The 14,941-nt window shown below is 41.0% G+C and overlaps 1 protein-coding gene across 1 annotated transcript in view; it reads left to right on the forward strand.

Annotated features, from left to right (window-relative positions):
* Positions 1 to 14,941, forward strand: part of MCF2L2 (MCF.2 cell line derived transforming sequence-like 2) — a 60,016-nt gene that overhangs the window by 32,232 nt on the left and 12,843 nt on the right. The window contains exons 5-12 of the mRNA XM_009073097.1: positions 1,152 to 1,271; positions 6,621 to 6,737; positions 9,218 to 9,367; positions 10,586 to 10,710; positions 12,250 to 12,364; positions 13,017 to 13,136; positions 13,660 to 13,851; positions 14,651 to 14,842. Coding sequence (XP_009071345.1) covers positions 1,152 to 1,271; positions 6,621 to 6,737; positions 9,218 to 9,367; positions 10,586 to 10,710; positions 12,250 to 12,364; positions 13,017 to 13,136; positions 13,660 to 13,851; positions 14,651 to 14,842 — 1,131 coding nt within the window. The remainder of the gene's footprint in view (positions 1 to 1,151; positions 1,272 to 6,620; positions 6,738 to 9,217; positions 9,368 to 10,585; positions 10,711 to 12,249; positions 12,365 to 13,016; positions 13,137 to 13,659; positions 13,852 to 14,650; positions 14,843 to 14,941) is intronic.

A 14,941-nucleotide genomic window follows, 5' to 3' on the forward strand; every position in this document is an offset into this window, starting at 1 on the left:
ATTTTTAGCTCCCATTTTCTGTCTGTGGATGCAGATTTTCCCCTGCCCTGAAGCTCATGAGTGTTAAATAAGAGAGGGAGGAAGCTGCAGGAACAAATTGCATGGCCTTGTTTACTGCTGAATTAGGACAAATTCCTTATTTTCTGGGTTGACTGCAATATAAATCCTATTAATTTGAAGTTGGTTCCTAGAAGAGTATAAGAGGTACCCTTCTGTGCACTGAGGGGGATGACATGGCCTGCTTATGAAAGAAACAGATCCCAGGGGACTTGTGTTTGCATGGTATTAAGTGATCTCTGTCAGAAACTCTTAATAGCTTAATAAACTCTTGTTAACCCTTAATAGCCCATTTGCAGAAGTCAGAGCTGGGCACCGATTTTCAGTGTTAAGACAGGCAGCTGCTTTTATGCATCTAATATCAGGAACATGTGCTGAGTGAAGAACAAGCACTTATACAGGGAGGCGTAGGATGGAGGGATGACAAAAGCAACTTTAAGTTCTTTAAACATATTTGGATAGAATTGTTTTTCATTCTCAGGGTTTTTTAGCTGCTCTCTTCTAGAAATTGTTCCTTTTTTTATGTTTGATGAGCTCAGAGGAGTGTGTGTGAGATGTAGGCTGGGTGTTGCAGGCAGGGCCATGTCTGATGAATGCGTTGAGTGCCTGCGTGTGTGGAAAAATATGTAAGGTTAAAGATTCAAAACCCTTCGGAGAGTGAGAAGGCAGGTCACCCTGGGGAATCCATCTGTGCCACCAGCTTCCTTCACCACGACCAACGTGGGCAGCCAGCTTTGCCCTCTAGTGGCTGCAGCCTAAAAAGGGGGAAAACCTGTGGAGTGGTGGTGCAAACGGGGCTTGGTGGGGTTCGGATTTGGGGTAGGAAGGTACTTGTCAGGCATTTTAGGGCTCTGTGATAGAACCACATCAGAAAACAATGTGTGGCTGGACTGTAAAGTCCATGAGCCAGTCTTCCTGTTGGCTTTGGAGGTCGTGGCAATGGGCACATGCTGAATGGACCTGCTGATACAATGAGCAGCTGGACGGAGCGAGTCTCGAAGTCCTACCTGCTTTGCCCTCTTTAGGAAACACTTGGCTGCAAATTCCCTTGTGGTACAGAGTTGTGCCTTCTAATACTTCTGTATTTCTTGCAGGGAGCATTTCCAGGAAACCTCCAGCTGGTGTTTGTCCTGAGACCCTCCCGCTTTATCCAAAGGGCAATCGCTGACATCGGCATTAAACTCTATCGAGATGACTTTAAAATGAAGGTACCGGTAAGCATACATTTTTCTGTCCATGTGTTTTCTTGATCTCCATATCTGCAGTTCTTGGGTGTCAGCAGTTTCTCATAACCCAGTAACAGAAATCTGATTGCAAGTGGCAACTGGGGACTTTTATCTGGGGCTGTGTGGTGTATGTAATACTAATGCTAAGGACTTAATCACCAGTGGATGCTTCACAGTATTTAATGGACATGTTTCCATGTGGAGGGTCAGTCTAGCTATAAAATGAGACTCAATTTTTAAGTATGGACATCCTAACCCAGTGGACCCATTCCCCTGATGTAGGCAGGGGTAGATCTTTTCACTCCAATGTCAAACATAAGTATTTAGGACTACAGAGCAGCAAATGGCTAGGGCTGAATTCTGTACTATTTTATGGATTATCCATGGGACTGCTGACAGGGTCCCTGTTATGTGCTTCCATAGCATTGCCTATTCTGAATGCCTTTTATGATCCCCATGCCCTCAAGTTTCAAAGTTTGGTTTTTACTTTGTTTTATATGCACTTGGCATATGCTGTAGATTGATGAGACTGTGATTTGAAGACTATCAGTCCTGAAAGAGTTCAAGGTTTAGATTATTCTCTGAGAGCTCTTTTGAGAGTTGTTCCTAGCTGCATGTTTGCATGTACTTTCAAATGTTTTATAAATAAACTTGAGTTAGGATTATTGATGATACTTCATCCTGGGCCAGACTTGTACTGTGTTCCACAATGACTTTACTGGAGGGATTTCATATGATTGTTTTGGATTTTGCTTGTGGTTTTATATTGTTTTGTAAAGACTCATGGCTCTTCTCCAATGAATTCTAGCTCTGTCAATATGCAAGTTTGAAGTTTAGGTGTTTAAGACACTTTATGCTGCTTCTGAAGTGAGAGAGAGCAACCTGTTTATTACAGTGCATACAGAAAAGGAAGCATGAATATACATTTGGTTACTGTGCATTAAATTGTAACATTTACTGTAGTTATACAAGGGTGACTTGTTGGTAAAATGCAAAACTGATGAAAAAATATATTTGGATACAAAACACTTTCATTTTATAGCACTTTAAAAAATGAATGTTCCTATATTTAAGAAGCCACAAGCTGTTACTATAGCAACTGTGGTACCAGTGACTGAAGTCTGGAAAGGGACAACTTCATCAAGGACTAGCATTTTCCAACAGTTCAACCTCTTCTATAAATTTTAGCTATTTAGTTGATGACAGTATTGCATTTTAAGTCCAACTTGGAAGGGGTGGAATTTGGAAGGGAAGTTGATTCTAGGCAGGGGTCAAGCACTGAATTAAGTATGAAATTTATCTTTCTTACGGGCAGGAAAATCAAGATATGAGTTTAGTTTGGGATTGTCTTGGATATTCAGATTTTGAACTATCTTGGGTATGTCCACAGAAGTGTGATCCACACACCCTGCTGGATCTGCCTCCCTCCTGCCCAGATACCTGTAGACAGTCTGTCAGATTCATGTACAGGCCACCCACATGTGCCTGATGCTACTCTAAGTTGCTTAGGGTTGTGCTAAAGGTATCCTAAGTTCCTGGGGTCTGCAGTGCACTCTGGAGGGACATTTCACCTGTGTTTGCAGCCCATCCTAAAAATACCATCTGGGCATGCCCCTGTGTACTCCAGTTTCAGAGTGGGGAAGCTCCTGAAAGCAACGTCTGTTTGTCCTCCTTGAAAATAGCATCCTACGTGCCAAGCATAAGAACAGGGCCAGAAAGTTCTCCCATGGGAGATGTCCTTACTCAAGGAATTCTATCTTGGGTATCATCATCTTTTAAATTGTTTGCAGGTTGGTTGTTCATATTGTGTGTTTGGTATTATGACAACATTAATGTCGTAACTGTGGATGGGTGGTATTTTCTGTCACAACTGTTAGCAGGTCAGGACTAAGACATGAGCATTCAAAAGGGCCTTCAAGAATAGAGTGTGCATTTGTTAAGGAAGAATTTGTATAAAACGTTACCTGAGCTATCAGTCTGCAACTATGTTCAGTAAAATATATTTGCTGGGTTAAATCAACACTGGATTGAGTAGTATCCAGAAGAACTGGAAGTAAAGGCTGAAATAATAAACCAGACACAATAAGGAAATGCAGGATTTATATCACATTGACAAATAAATGGGGTTAATCAAACCTCCTAAGGTAAATATATATTGGGATAGTGATTTGATTAAATATCATTAACTAGGAGCAAGATACAGAAATATAGGAGACACACCAGGGTTCATTTGATATTAAAATGTGGGAATTCAAAAGCAACACCCAGAGATTCATCTAAGGAACCTCCCATCACAGGAAGTGAATTAGAGCATCTTCACAGCATACACAACAGGCTGCACAATCTATCTATAGCAGGCATTGCTTTGACCTGCTTAGGCTGTGACTTCTTTCAGACAGCCTAACCCATAATGAGGCAGCCTCACCACAGCTCCATGTTCCATGCTGACCTGCTCATGCATGCTCTCCTCTTCTAAACTGCTACTTCTTGCATTCTCCAGCTTACTCCCTGTGGCTGTCTTCAGTCTGGCAAGCAGCATGGGAGATGTTAATGCTCTCCAAGACTGGTTTCTTAGATGGATGATGGATTGCTCCTAGGCTTTCTCCTGCAGAAATGCTTGCAGGGTGAAGACCCATGCCCTGTTGGGTAGCACCAGAGCTGGCAATATTAATAGGTTTGCTTTGTGGCTCATGCTGAGCATATTGGGTTAAAGCAAACATTAAATTTCTCCTAAAAGAAAAGTGCATGACAGTGTTCCTCTGTAGTTTCAGTGAAGTCTGGAGTATCAAAAGATTTCCAACTTGTCAACAACATCTCTGATGGGGAAGAGCTACAAAGCAGTTAAGACTTCTTTCTCAAATGTGATTTACAATTCAGAATTCAAGTTCCAGTCTGAGGCCTCTCCAAGATGATGCAGTTTTTTTAGTTTTCTGGCTTTGATCATAACAAAACTGTTTGGTAACACTTTCAGGGAACAGTTTTCCCTTTAGCTTTGGCTGAGATACTCTGTGCTTTCTTTGCCTCCATTTCTTCACCAACAAGGTCTTCTGGCTTCTACATTTAAAGGCAGGATTCAAGGAGAAGATGAACTGCTGGAAGTGAAACAAATTGAGTCAGGGCCTGCTTGAGAATATTCAGCCCATACAGGCCCATGGGGCCAGATGTATCTTCCGCTATATTCTTGTATCCAAATTAGGTTAAAGTCTGGATAGAAGGACAACTAGGTGGGTATTTAAAATCTAGTTTCATGTTAGCTCAGAGGGTAATGGAAATGGGTCATACTCTATCTGGAAGTGGGCATCTAGTGTTGTAGTGATACCTGCTTGGTTTTTTTCATACCTGCCCTGTTTAATGTCTTCATCAATTACTTAGAAGAGGCAATAGGCCACACTGTCATTAAGTGTGCAGATGACACTAAACCACTAAACCACTAAACTGGGAGGAGCAGTTGGTACACTCCAAGACAGGGCTACTGGAACTGATGTTCAAGGAATGGGCTGACCAGCATACTATGAAATACCAAAGGAACAAAGCAAAGTCCTGCAACTGGGAAGGACTTTCCTTCCAGAAGGACTTTCTTCTTCGAGAAAGAAGAACCCTCCAAACAAGAAAGAAGTTCCCTCCAAACCACACAACAGTGTTGCATTTTTGCCTGACTATGTGGGGACATGTCTGCAGAAATGAAGCTGAGAACTTAGTAGACAGTAAGCTGTACCTGAGCTGGAGTATGCACTGGCAGCAAACGAAGCCATCAGCATCCTTCATTAACGGTGGCAGTATGAACAGGACCATAACCAGCAGGTTGAGACAAGCACTCATCCCCCTTCACTTGGCTCTCATTAGATCACACTGAGAATCCCCTATCCAGTTTTGGTTCCCCCAGTATAACAAAAATACTAATCTGGACTGAGGTCAACAGAGAGACATCAGGAAGCTCAGGGCTTGGAGCATGTGCTCTGTTAGAAGATGCTGAGGGAACTGGGCTTGTCTAACCTAGAGAAAGGAAGACCTGGGAGCATTAATATGGCATAACAGAACCTTTCCAGTCCCTCCAAGTGGTTACTGAGAGCACGTATCCAGGTCATGCATGACAGTAGGATCAGATAAATGACAAAAAGTGAAACAAGGGCAGTTCTGACTTGATATAAGGGGTTTGACTTGATATAAGGAAGCACTTTTTCACCACAAAGATAATTAGGCAGTGGGCCAGACTGCCCTGAGAGGTTGTACAATCTCAATCCTTGGATATTTGAAAGTCTCAGGTGGATAAAGCCCTGAGCAACCTGGTTTGATCTCACAGCTGACCCAGCTGTCAGAAAGCAGCTGGACTAGAGATCTGAGATTCTTGACAGCCTGGATTATTCCAGAATTATTCTGTGACAAAGATCAGCTAAAAACCTGTTCAGGTTTGTTCTCAAAGCTTTTCTTAGAGCACTAATAGCCTAGAATATACATCCTCTTTTCTCCATACGTCTGAGCTCATCTCATCCACCGTGTTTGCAAGTGTAATTACCATGCTCCCTTGGAACCTGCTGAGAGGCATAGTCAGTTAACCTTTCTCAAACAGCAGAGAGAAGCAGCACGTTTGACATATCTTAAAGTCTAATGCTTAGAATTCCTAGTAATTTGCTGCTGAAATCACAGTGTACCTTCTAGCTGTTAGAACAACAAGGTGTAATTAAATACAAGTTATTTGTGTAGCCACTAGTGTTGTCAGATTTACAGTGGTTGCCAAAAGATAATGCTGCTTACCTGAAGCTGAATGCAAATCTTTTTTGTCTTTCATTAAAGCAGGTATAATGGTAAGGAGACTCTTTAAAGATTTAAAATGGAATAAGGACAGTGAAATTGGTGGACATACAGTGCTATAAAAATGTTACATTTGAAAGGAAAGTCTTATGCTCAGTGGTTTCATTTCAGCACTTCCCTGGAACAAGTAGTTGATGTTGAGGAAGCTGTTCAGCTTGCCTGTTGCTCTATTTCTCTGTAAATAACAGTTATCTAGAGAAATAAATAATTTGATGGAAGTTTGTGTCAACATTATCAATACCATACTCTTGCTCTTGATGCACATGCAAAATGACTGCATCCACAGCTCAGCAAGAAGTAAGATGATGTCAAACTATGGTTGCTTCAAGAACGACCATGTACAGTTTGAGGAGGCAAAATTTTGTGAAAACAAACTGTGGCCATTGCATGAACAAATACATAATGAGAACTGGTGACCTATAGTGGAACTGCAGTGGTCATACATGTAAAGGCAAACCCAGATCCTAAGAAAAATGATTGAAAGGACTCATTATTTCTCTCAGTCCTGTGTGTTTGGTTTTGTTTCAGATCATCATGTTAAACTCTGTCTCTGATCTGCATGGCTATATTGACAAAAGTCAGCTGACCCGGGAGCTGGGAGGGACCCTGGAGTATGGCCACAGCCAGTGGATCCATCACCGAACTGTGAGTGTTGGTGTTATTACACATGTCCACAGCAGAATTGCCCAGATAACAATGTAGAGCAGTCATTAAGTAGTAACTCTTCAGCTGCATTTCGGTCTACAGGTTCTACTAGGGACTCATGAAAAGAGTCTTTGTGGGTCTACTTGCTGATTGGTATGTTAGAGCTCACACCTAATGTGAGTCCCAATGTTTTGCAATGGTCTGAGCAGCCCTGGGTTTGAGTCTGTTGTTGCTGATGGGCAGGTTACACCTAACACTCATAAAAAGAGCTTTTCTGAGGTAAATTAACTTTTGGCATTTTCTTGCTGTATTTTTTTTGTGATTTGTTGTCCTTATAAGATTAAATTTTACTCTCCTTGAGAACTACCAAATATTTCAGGCTTCTAAATATGCAAACACAGAATCTGAATTTCTACATTTAAAACTGTGTTGACTACAGTGAGGTTGGGATTGAAATAAGTGAACAGGCTTTCTCATTAAAAGTATCAAAAATATGAACCTGTCCTTGCAGGAGTGGGGAGTGTGAGGGAATGAATCATCTATATGAGCTTTCAAACAGCTAAAGACTTGAAAATATGAGGAAGGGGAGTAAAAAGAGGCACAAGAAAAGCTGTATCATTTATTAGTGACAGGAGTTTACATAAAGCAATAATATATAGTTTGGTTTATATGCTAATAAAAGCGAGCCAAAATTTGAGGGGAGTGGGGATATATAATCCCCAGAGGTTTTGATTAAATTTGTTTGACTTTTGCCAAGCACGGAGACATGAAAAAAACCCTCACAGATGTAACTTAGGCATATGAAACAATGTGTTACTCATATAGACAGGAGAGGTGGGGGTAAACATGCTATTAAGTGCAACACTGATAAACTGGTGCATGGAGCAATCAGCCAAGGAATATCTACAGGATAAGAGGTTGTCATCAGGGAAGTGTCAGCCTCCCTGGCACCTTGAAACAATTTGACCTTCAGTCTTGCTCAGCTACAGTCTTCATACCCTTTGCTACTTCTCTCAGTGTTCTCATGTCTTGTCCAGCTAGTGCTTTTTTTTCTGAAACAGCTTTGACTGTTGCTAAATAGCAGTGACACAGTGATCTCCCTGCATCCTTCACTGTTTCTGCTTTTTTATCTTGGCTGGCAGGAGCCTGTGAGCTTTCTTGCCCACAGAGTTCATTTTTGGCTTTTAATAAATGGCCTTTGGTTGTGGATGACTGTCTCTGTGCTGCAGTCAGAAGTGTGACATTTCAGCCAACCCTAATCCAGTAGCTTCAGTGCTGAGAACAGCAGGCTACAGCTGCTGAGGACTAAGCCAGAGCATATGTGGGTCTGTACTGCTTGTGTTGAAAGCAGGCATGAATGTATGAGGAAAATGGGAAGAAGGCTATGAACTGTGCTAGCATTACTTCTTCATCAGGGGCATGTTTCAGATCATATACATGGACTGTAATTTCTCTGTGCACCTTTGGAATGATGATCTACCTCTGGTTTGTTTTCCACTGAGCATGCAGCATAATTTTAACTGTTGCAAATGAAGAATTCCCATCATTACTGCAACAACTACCTAGTGTTTGATTGGGTGTAGGAGCATCCCTAGTGCTTGTTGACTGACTCGAATCATTGGATGGCTTAGATCAAAAGGTGCAAAGAATAAAGAGCTATACAGAACAATACAGTCTCCAAAGAATTTGGGGCATGATCATGATAAAACATCCCATGCAGTTACTAGATAGAAAGGTTTTAATCACATCTCACAGACCTGTGCAATATAGTCTGCTCTGAAAAGGCAACATTTTTTTAAGTCTTCCTCACTTCCCCTTTCTTCTGTAAAACCACAGACTTCTGACAAGTTTTGTGTTGCGGCACCCAAGGGATAAAGAAACAGCAATGCTGCTGTGAATTTATGCATTTTAACTGTATTTTCAGCAACTTGTTCTTGTATTTGTGTACTAACATGAACAGATGGGAGGGAGGGAGTAGAGTGCATCTAGTGCAGATAGGCAGGATGGAGATGCACATTTTCAGAAGTCGGGGGAAGAGAGATTACTGCTGAGTGAACAATAGCTGTATAAATATAAATGTAGAAAGGCTTTGCCCTATATACTTTAGGAGTGTCCTCAACTTAAATAAAGCCTTAATTAAAATTTAAAACACAGCAGAATTTTCCAGCAAGAATGGGCGGAGGATCTGAGGTTCCAGGCCTGGCTTTGAAGCTGATGCCCTCTGTGGTTTTGTTATGTCTGCTAAGCTCTGGGAGTTCCCAGTTGGCTCACGGAGATGACAATACTTGCAGACCCATGAAAAGGTCATTTGTGACACAGGATTTAATTTGTAACTGTTAGCATATCCACCCAAAAAGAAGCAACATAACCAGCTTGACTGGCATTCAATACTTGCAGCACAGTGTGCCTGAAGGACTAAGCATTGTTAAAGGGCTAAGGGTAAATAACCAGTCTGTGACTTTATGCCCTTGCTTTTCCAGGCTATTGAAAACTTTGCAATGACAGTAAAAACAACAGCACAGATGCTACAGACCTTCGGAACAGACCTAGCAGAGACTGAACTTCCCAACGATGTGCAGTGCACAGAGGAGCTCCTCTCTGCACACACCGACCACCACAGCAAGCTGAAGGTGATAATTGTCTCATGATGGCTCCATCAGCATATTCTATGACATCTGATTTTCCAAAATTTTCTGCCATCACTTGTGAGTCTGTTGTCTGGAAACCACCGAGGAGGACAGAAACCTGCGTTCAGCAAAAAAAGCTATGCAAAAGCACTTTTTACACCTTCAAGAATGATAGGACAGGGAAATGTCACTTCTACTGTATGAGAGGGTGGGATGGGATCACATCTGGAATAGCATGGGCTCCTGGTGAAGAGTTCATCAGGAAGGATGCATTTACACTGCAACAGATATAGGGAAACACTTGTGAGGATAATCCAGGAATAGACAGAATGATTTAACTAGATGATGACAGAATGGTCACAGAATCATAGAATCAGTTAGGTTGGAAGGAACCACAATGGGTCATCTGGTCCAGCCTCCCTACTCAAGCAGGGTCACCCTGTAGCATATGCCTCAGGATTGCGTCCAGACGGTTCTTGAATACTTCCAGTGAGGTATTCCACAGCCTTTCTGGGCAAATCTGTTCCAGTGCTGTCATTTTGTTTAAAAAAACAAAATTAAAAGAGTTGAGGCAAGTTTCATTCTTCAGAGTAAGGACCAGAGGAAAATATTACTGCTGTCAACAAATACCTTAGGTTAAACACAAGAGTAAAAAATATTACTTAAGCTATATTAGCAGAAGAGCAAGTTTTATGGAAGAAGTGTGCAGTGATGTGGGGATTAATCAGCTGATATGTTCGTGTTTGAGCCTCATTGTCCTTTTCATTGCTCAAGTTTCATGCTGGGAAGACACCTTCTTCTGTGGATGCCTACTTATAGCTGATATACTATGGCTCAGCATGTCACAAGGTTGTTTAAGGAAATTCCATTAAGAAGTGCAATGTCTCACACGGTCTCTCAGCTCACTGAACCACCTGCGGCACACATTCAGTTTTTTGGATGAATAATTTATTCTGCAAGTGGCCTGGTCAGAAATGCAATCTGCTCAGAAATTATACTATTCCTTTTCTCAGAAATAGATCTACTATTCAAAGTGAACAGATTTAGTCTCTGCATTTTCTTGAAAAACATATCACCTTTGGTAAGCATTTACATTTTGTTCCAAGTATTTCATACCTATGAAAGAATCCTCCTTTAGCATTGCTATGTTGCCAGTCTTAGAGATGTGAGTGTTGTTAGAAGTACATACAATTTGGGTTTTGGCTTGGTTTTTTCCCCCAGGATGAGCTGAAACTCGCAGTGAAGCAGGGGGCCACCCTACTGACATGCATTCGGGAGCCAGTCACCCGAAGTGCCAACAGCAAACTCAGTCCAGATGAACTGGAAAATGTGGCAACGGTAGAAAGGTCAGTGAAGCTGGATTACCTTGTGCTGGTTGCTAATTTATTCCTAAGAAATGGAAGTGTAATTTAAATAATTTGAATATGAAAAGTAGAAGTTGCCACTGGTTCAGCTACTCAGGATTTATTGGACAGGTAACTCAGAGAAGGGATTAGCTTTGAGGAAGGTACTTGATTAAACTGCCAAAGCAAGTTCAAACAAGTCCTGAATTTCTTGGTGATTTTTGGTCAGACCACTACCTACCTGCCTGAAGATTTAATGTGGGACTTACTTTCCCCATAACACGTGTCCTCCAGACTTCTGTGCCTGGTTAGGAAGTGGCATCTGATTCTATATGAGATGAGAGGGTGTGTGCTTGTGTCTGTCTGTGGAAACTCTGGGGGAGGAACAGATATAGAGGATACTCTGAAACATACCCTGTCACAGCTGTGTAGTGTGAGAGAGAAACCCCTTTTTCCTTCCTGCAATGCTATTGCCATAAAGCTTTTAGTCACCGTGTAGAAGTTTCTGCTCTGCCATGTGATGCAGTGGAAAGAGAAATGCCATGCTAGTGTTTCAGCATGTCTGCATTCACTGGGAACAAAGCTGCTAAAAGTAAAGCTGAGCTGATATTTTTCACTGAATACTTTAAAATCCTTTAGACAGTCATCCCAAAGGAATTTGCGAATTCATCTTGAATTCAAAACTAGCTTTGATTAAAAACACATTTTTCAGGGATAGCTTGAAAACTGAACTTTGTTTCTGAGAGAAATAGGAGGGAGCTATTGGCATTTGTCCCAATAACTTGGTGATTTCAGCACTCACTGATCCCTTACCTGCCCAAAAAGTGCTCATCTATTGAAATACAGGATATTCAGAGAAAATTTTGTTTTCTTTTATTTTCTTCTGGTTTAAACTGTTCTACTTTGTAATTCATGGATCATTGAGAAACTGTGAGGATGACTCACTAGTCTGGTGTCAGACATTTTATTGAAGATGTATGACACCTAGATATTAATTTCTTTGCAAATAAATGTTTCATCATTTACACGAAGTAAAACAATGTCCACAGGAGTCACTATGAGCTTCTAATCTATTGTTTTTAATGCACTGGGAACAGACTTTGCCTGTTTCTGATGGGGGAAGAAAATGAACAAATTACTGAGTTCTGCTTTAAACATTCCTTAGAATAATAATTGCATCATATTCAATCTGCATTAGCTGGGGGTGAATTATCTTCGAAGCAGTGGGGGGAAGCTAGGGAGACAGAGCTGCCTTTGACTGCCAGCACACATTACAGCTCTGTGTCCCTGCTGCAGGTCAGGAGACAGGACTGCAACTGGCACAGTAGACCCATGTAGTTGTCACTCATCTGTCATACTCCTGCCTGTCCCACTGCAAATTTAATTCACTATTGCTTGAGGGAGAGTTGACAGAGAGCCCTCTTACATAGGTGTAGGCTCCCTACCACCTCCCTGCTCTGCTTTCTACCATCAATTAGTGTAACTTAAAAGAAATGAACTACAGGAAATAAGTACATTCTGTTCATTATAATGTCTTAACAGGTTGTTGGCTCAGTTGGATGAAACAGAAAAAGCTTTTGATCAATTTTGGACCAAGCATCATCTAAAACTAGAACAGTGCCTGCAGCTTCGACACTTTGAACATGATTTTAGAGAGGTACTTCGTTTGTTCATTCTGTCTAGCCTTCTCTGGTAAATAAGGTCAAATTTTTACCCATACTTAGAATATTGGCAATCCAAAAAGGAGGTTGGGAGAGAAGCCCTTCATTATGAAATAGGAAATGGATATTCAAAAATTAAATTCTTGACAGCTATCAGATGTCTTACAACATTTGAATAAGGCACAGGAGGAAACTGCCAGGGTGTGAGGCCAAAATGTGAAACACCAACTTCTTGATGAATCATTTTGCATTTCGGTGTGAAGTTATCAAATATAATTTCTGCCATGATGGTAAATTGCCAATCCCACCAGAGTCAAGGGAGTAGAGTTCAGAAAGCCCAACTGTCAGCCCAGAGCCTGGAGTAATACAGATTCTGGAGTAATACAGATTTTGGAGTTCCAGGTCTTCAAAACTGGGTGGGCCGAAATGGTGAGAAGCTGGGCAATTTTTTGAAGACTGTTGCTTTGTTCCTTGGCTTTTTCATTTTGGAACAGGCTGAAATGCTGAACTTGAGATGCAGACTCTTCTCAAAGATGTAGGGGAATGTTTAGAAGGTTTGTTGCAATATTTTGAGTATCCTGTGATGGAGTTTTGAGTGGGTTTGTTTTGTTTGGGGTTTTTATATTTTTGTTGTTGCTGTTTTTTCAGGTAAAACTGACACTGGATAACCTCATGGAAGCACAGTCAGGTTTTGCTGACATTGGAGACAGTGTGACTCGAGTGGAGCACCTCCTAAAAGAACAGAAACATCTGGAAGAGAAAGGACAGGTTTGCACTCAATTTAGTATTCTAGCTGCCATAGACACGGAGCTCTAGACATTTCTCTGTCACTGACCTTACATCATGTTTACTCTGTTTTCATGAATCATTATTTTAAATTGCAAATCTTAAATCCTGATTTCCAGGGGCCAGAGTTGTTCAGACACAGTTGTTCAAGTTTGTTACTTGGAAAGTTAGAGAAAAAAAGCAGAGAAAAAAACTTGTGTAATAAATGTGCCCAGTATGTGAGAAAGAAGTGGACTCCAAACCTCTCTGAGCAACCTGTTCTAGTATTTAGTCACCCTCACAGCAAAATGTGTTTCCTAATGTTCAGGTGGAACCTCTTGAGTTTCAATGGACTCATTGACAATGAAGTTGGTCTTAAATGTAAATATAAAGTGAGACATATCAGCTATATTGATATACCAAACCTTTATCTCCAAGTTACAGCAGGGATTATGGAGATGGATTGTTGTTATTATGCCTGACATTCTGAGATTTAACTTTGGATTTGTCTCATTAATTTCAACAGGAACCTTTGGAAAAGGCCCAGTCCCTAGCTCTCCATGGAGAACAGCTCATCCAAAACAACCATTATGCAGTTGACTCCATTAGACCAAAGTGTGTTGAACTCAGGCGGATTTGTGATGACTTTACCAATGAGACCAAGAAAAAGTATGATATTTTGGGAAAGTCTCTTGAGCTGCATAAGCAGTTAGATAAGGTGAGTGAAACTTCTCAGATAACAGCCCTGGTAAGGTTCTACTGCAAATGAACATTTTTATAAGCTCATGTAATTTTGATGAAGAGAAAAAGTGTTTGGTTTTTTTCTCCATTTCATTCAGAAAATGTTACTGTAAAAAATGGAGCAGTAGTTTCCCATATTATGTTCTTAAAGTAATGAAAAGTAGGAAATAAAACTAAGGAAAATTAAGCTAGGCCTAAATTTGAAATGAGAATCAACCGTCTTCTAGTACTTACAGTTTACTGCTTGTTAGTTTCCACTTTCTCTGATATAGCTAGAATAGCATGCCGAGAATGTCTGTATGCTATTCCAGCCTCATCTGAAACAGGAATAACCAAAATTTTATGGTGTAAACCTGATCTGGAGTGTTTCTAACTGAGTTTTATAGGCCTAAGAAGTTTTGGGGAGTTTTGACGTGGTTCAAATCTTTGTTTCAGTTTTTGGATGATTGTGTGACTGAACACCGAAACGAGGTGGTACAACTGACAGATTTGATTTGCAGTAACACTTCTCCTCTTTGCTCAGAATATTATTCTTTCACACATTACTGAACCATCTAGACCATAAGAGCTGAACTTGTTCAGTTCAACAAGCTCGGTCCTACGTATCCTGGTGCGGAGACTTGAAGGCAGAAACTGTTACACACTATGAAGTAACATTGATCGCCCTTAGTGACATGTTAGGGCAAATTGGTGTTTCATAGAGTAGAAGCAACACTTGACAACATGGACTGTCAGTGATGATGGGTCCTTCTTCCCCACATCATTTTTCTTTAAAGGCAAGCCAATGGTGCGAAGCTGGAATCTACCTCTTAGCTTCCCAAGCTGTGGACAAGTGCCAGTCACAAGAGGGAGCTGAAACTGCACTCGTTGAAATTGAGAAGTTCCTGGTAACAGCTAAGGAGCATCAGCTCTCTAACCCGAAGGAGTTCTACAATCAGTTTGACATGATCCTCACCCCTGAAATAAAGGTAAAACCCCTCAGATGTGCATGTGCTCATGTAGAATTTAAAAATTACCAATTGCTTTGTTCATGAGAGTGTACTGGGCTATTATTTGAGTCTACTGAA

This window comes from Acanthisitta chloris, unplaced genomic scaffold (assembly GCF_000695815.1).
Source record: "Acanthisitta chloris isolate BGI_N310 unplaced genomic scaffold, ASM69581v1 scaffold12354, whole genome shotgun sequence".
Taxonomy (NCBI): domain Eukaryota; kingdom Metazoa; phylum Chordata; class Aves; order Passeriformes; family Acanthisittidae; genus Acanthisitta; species Acanthisitta chloris.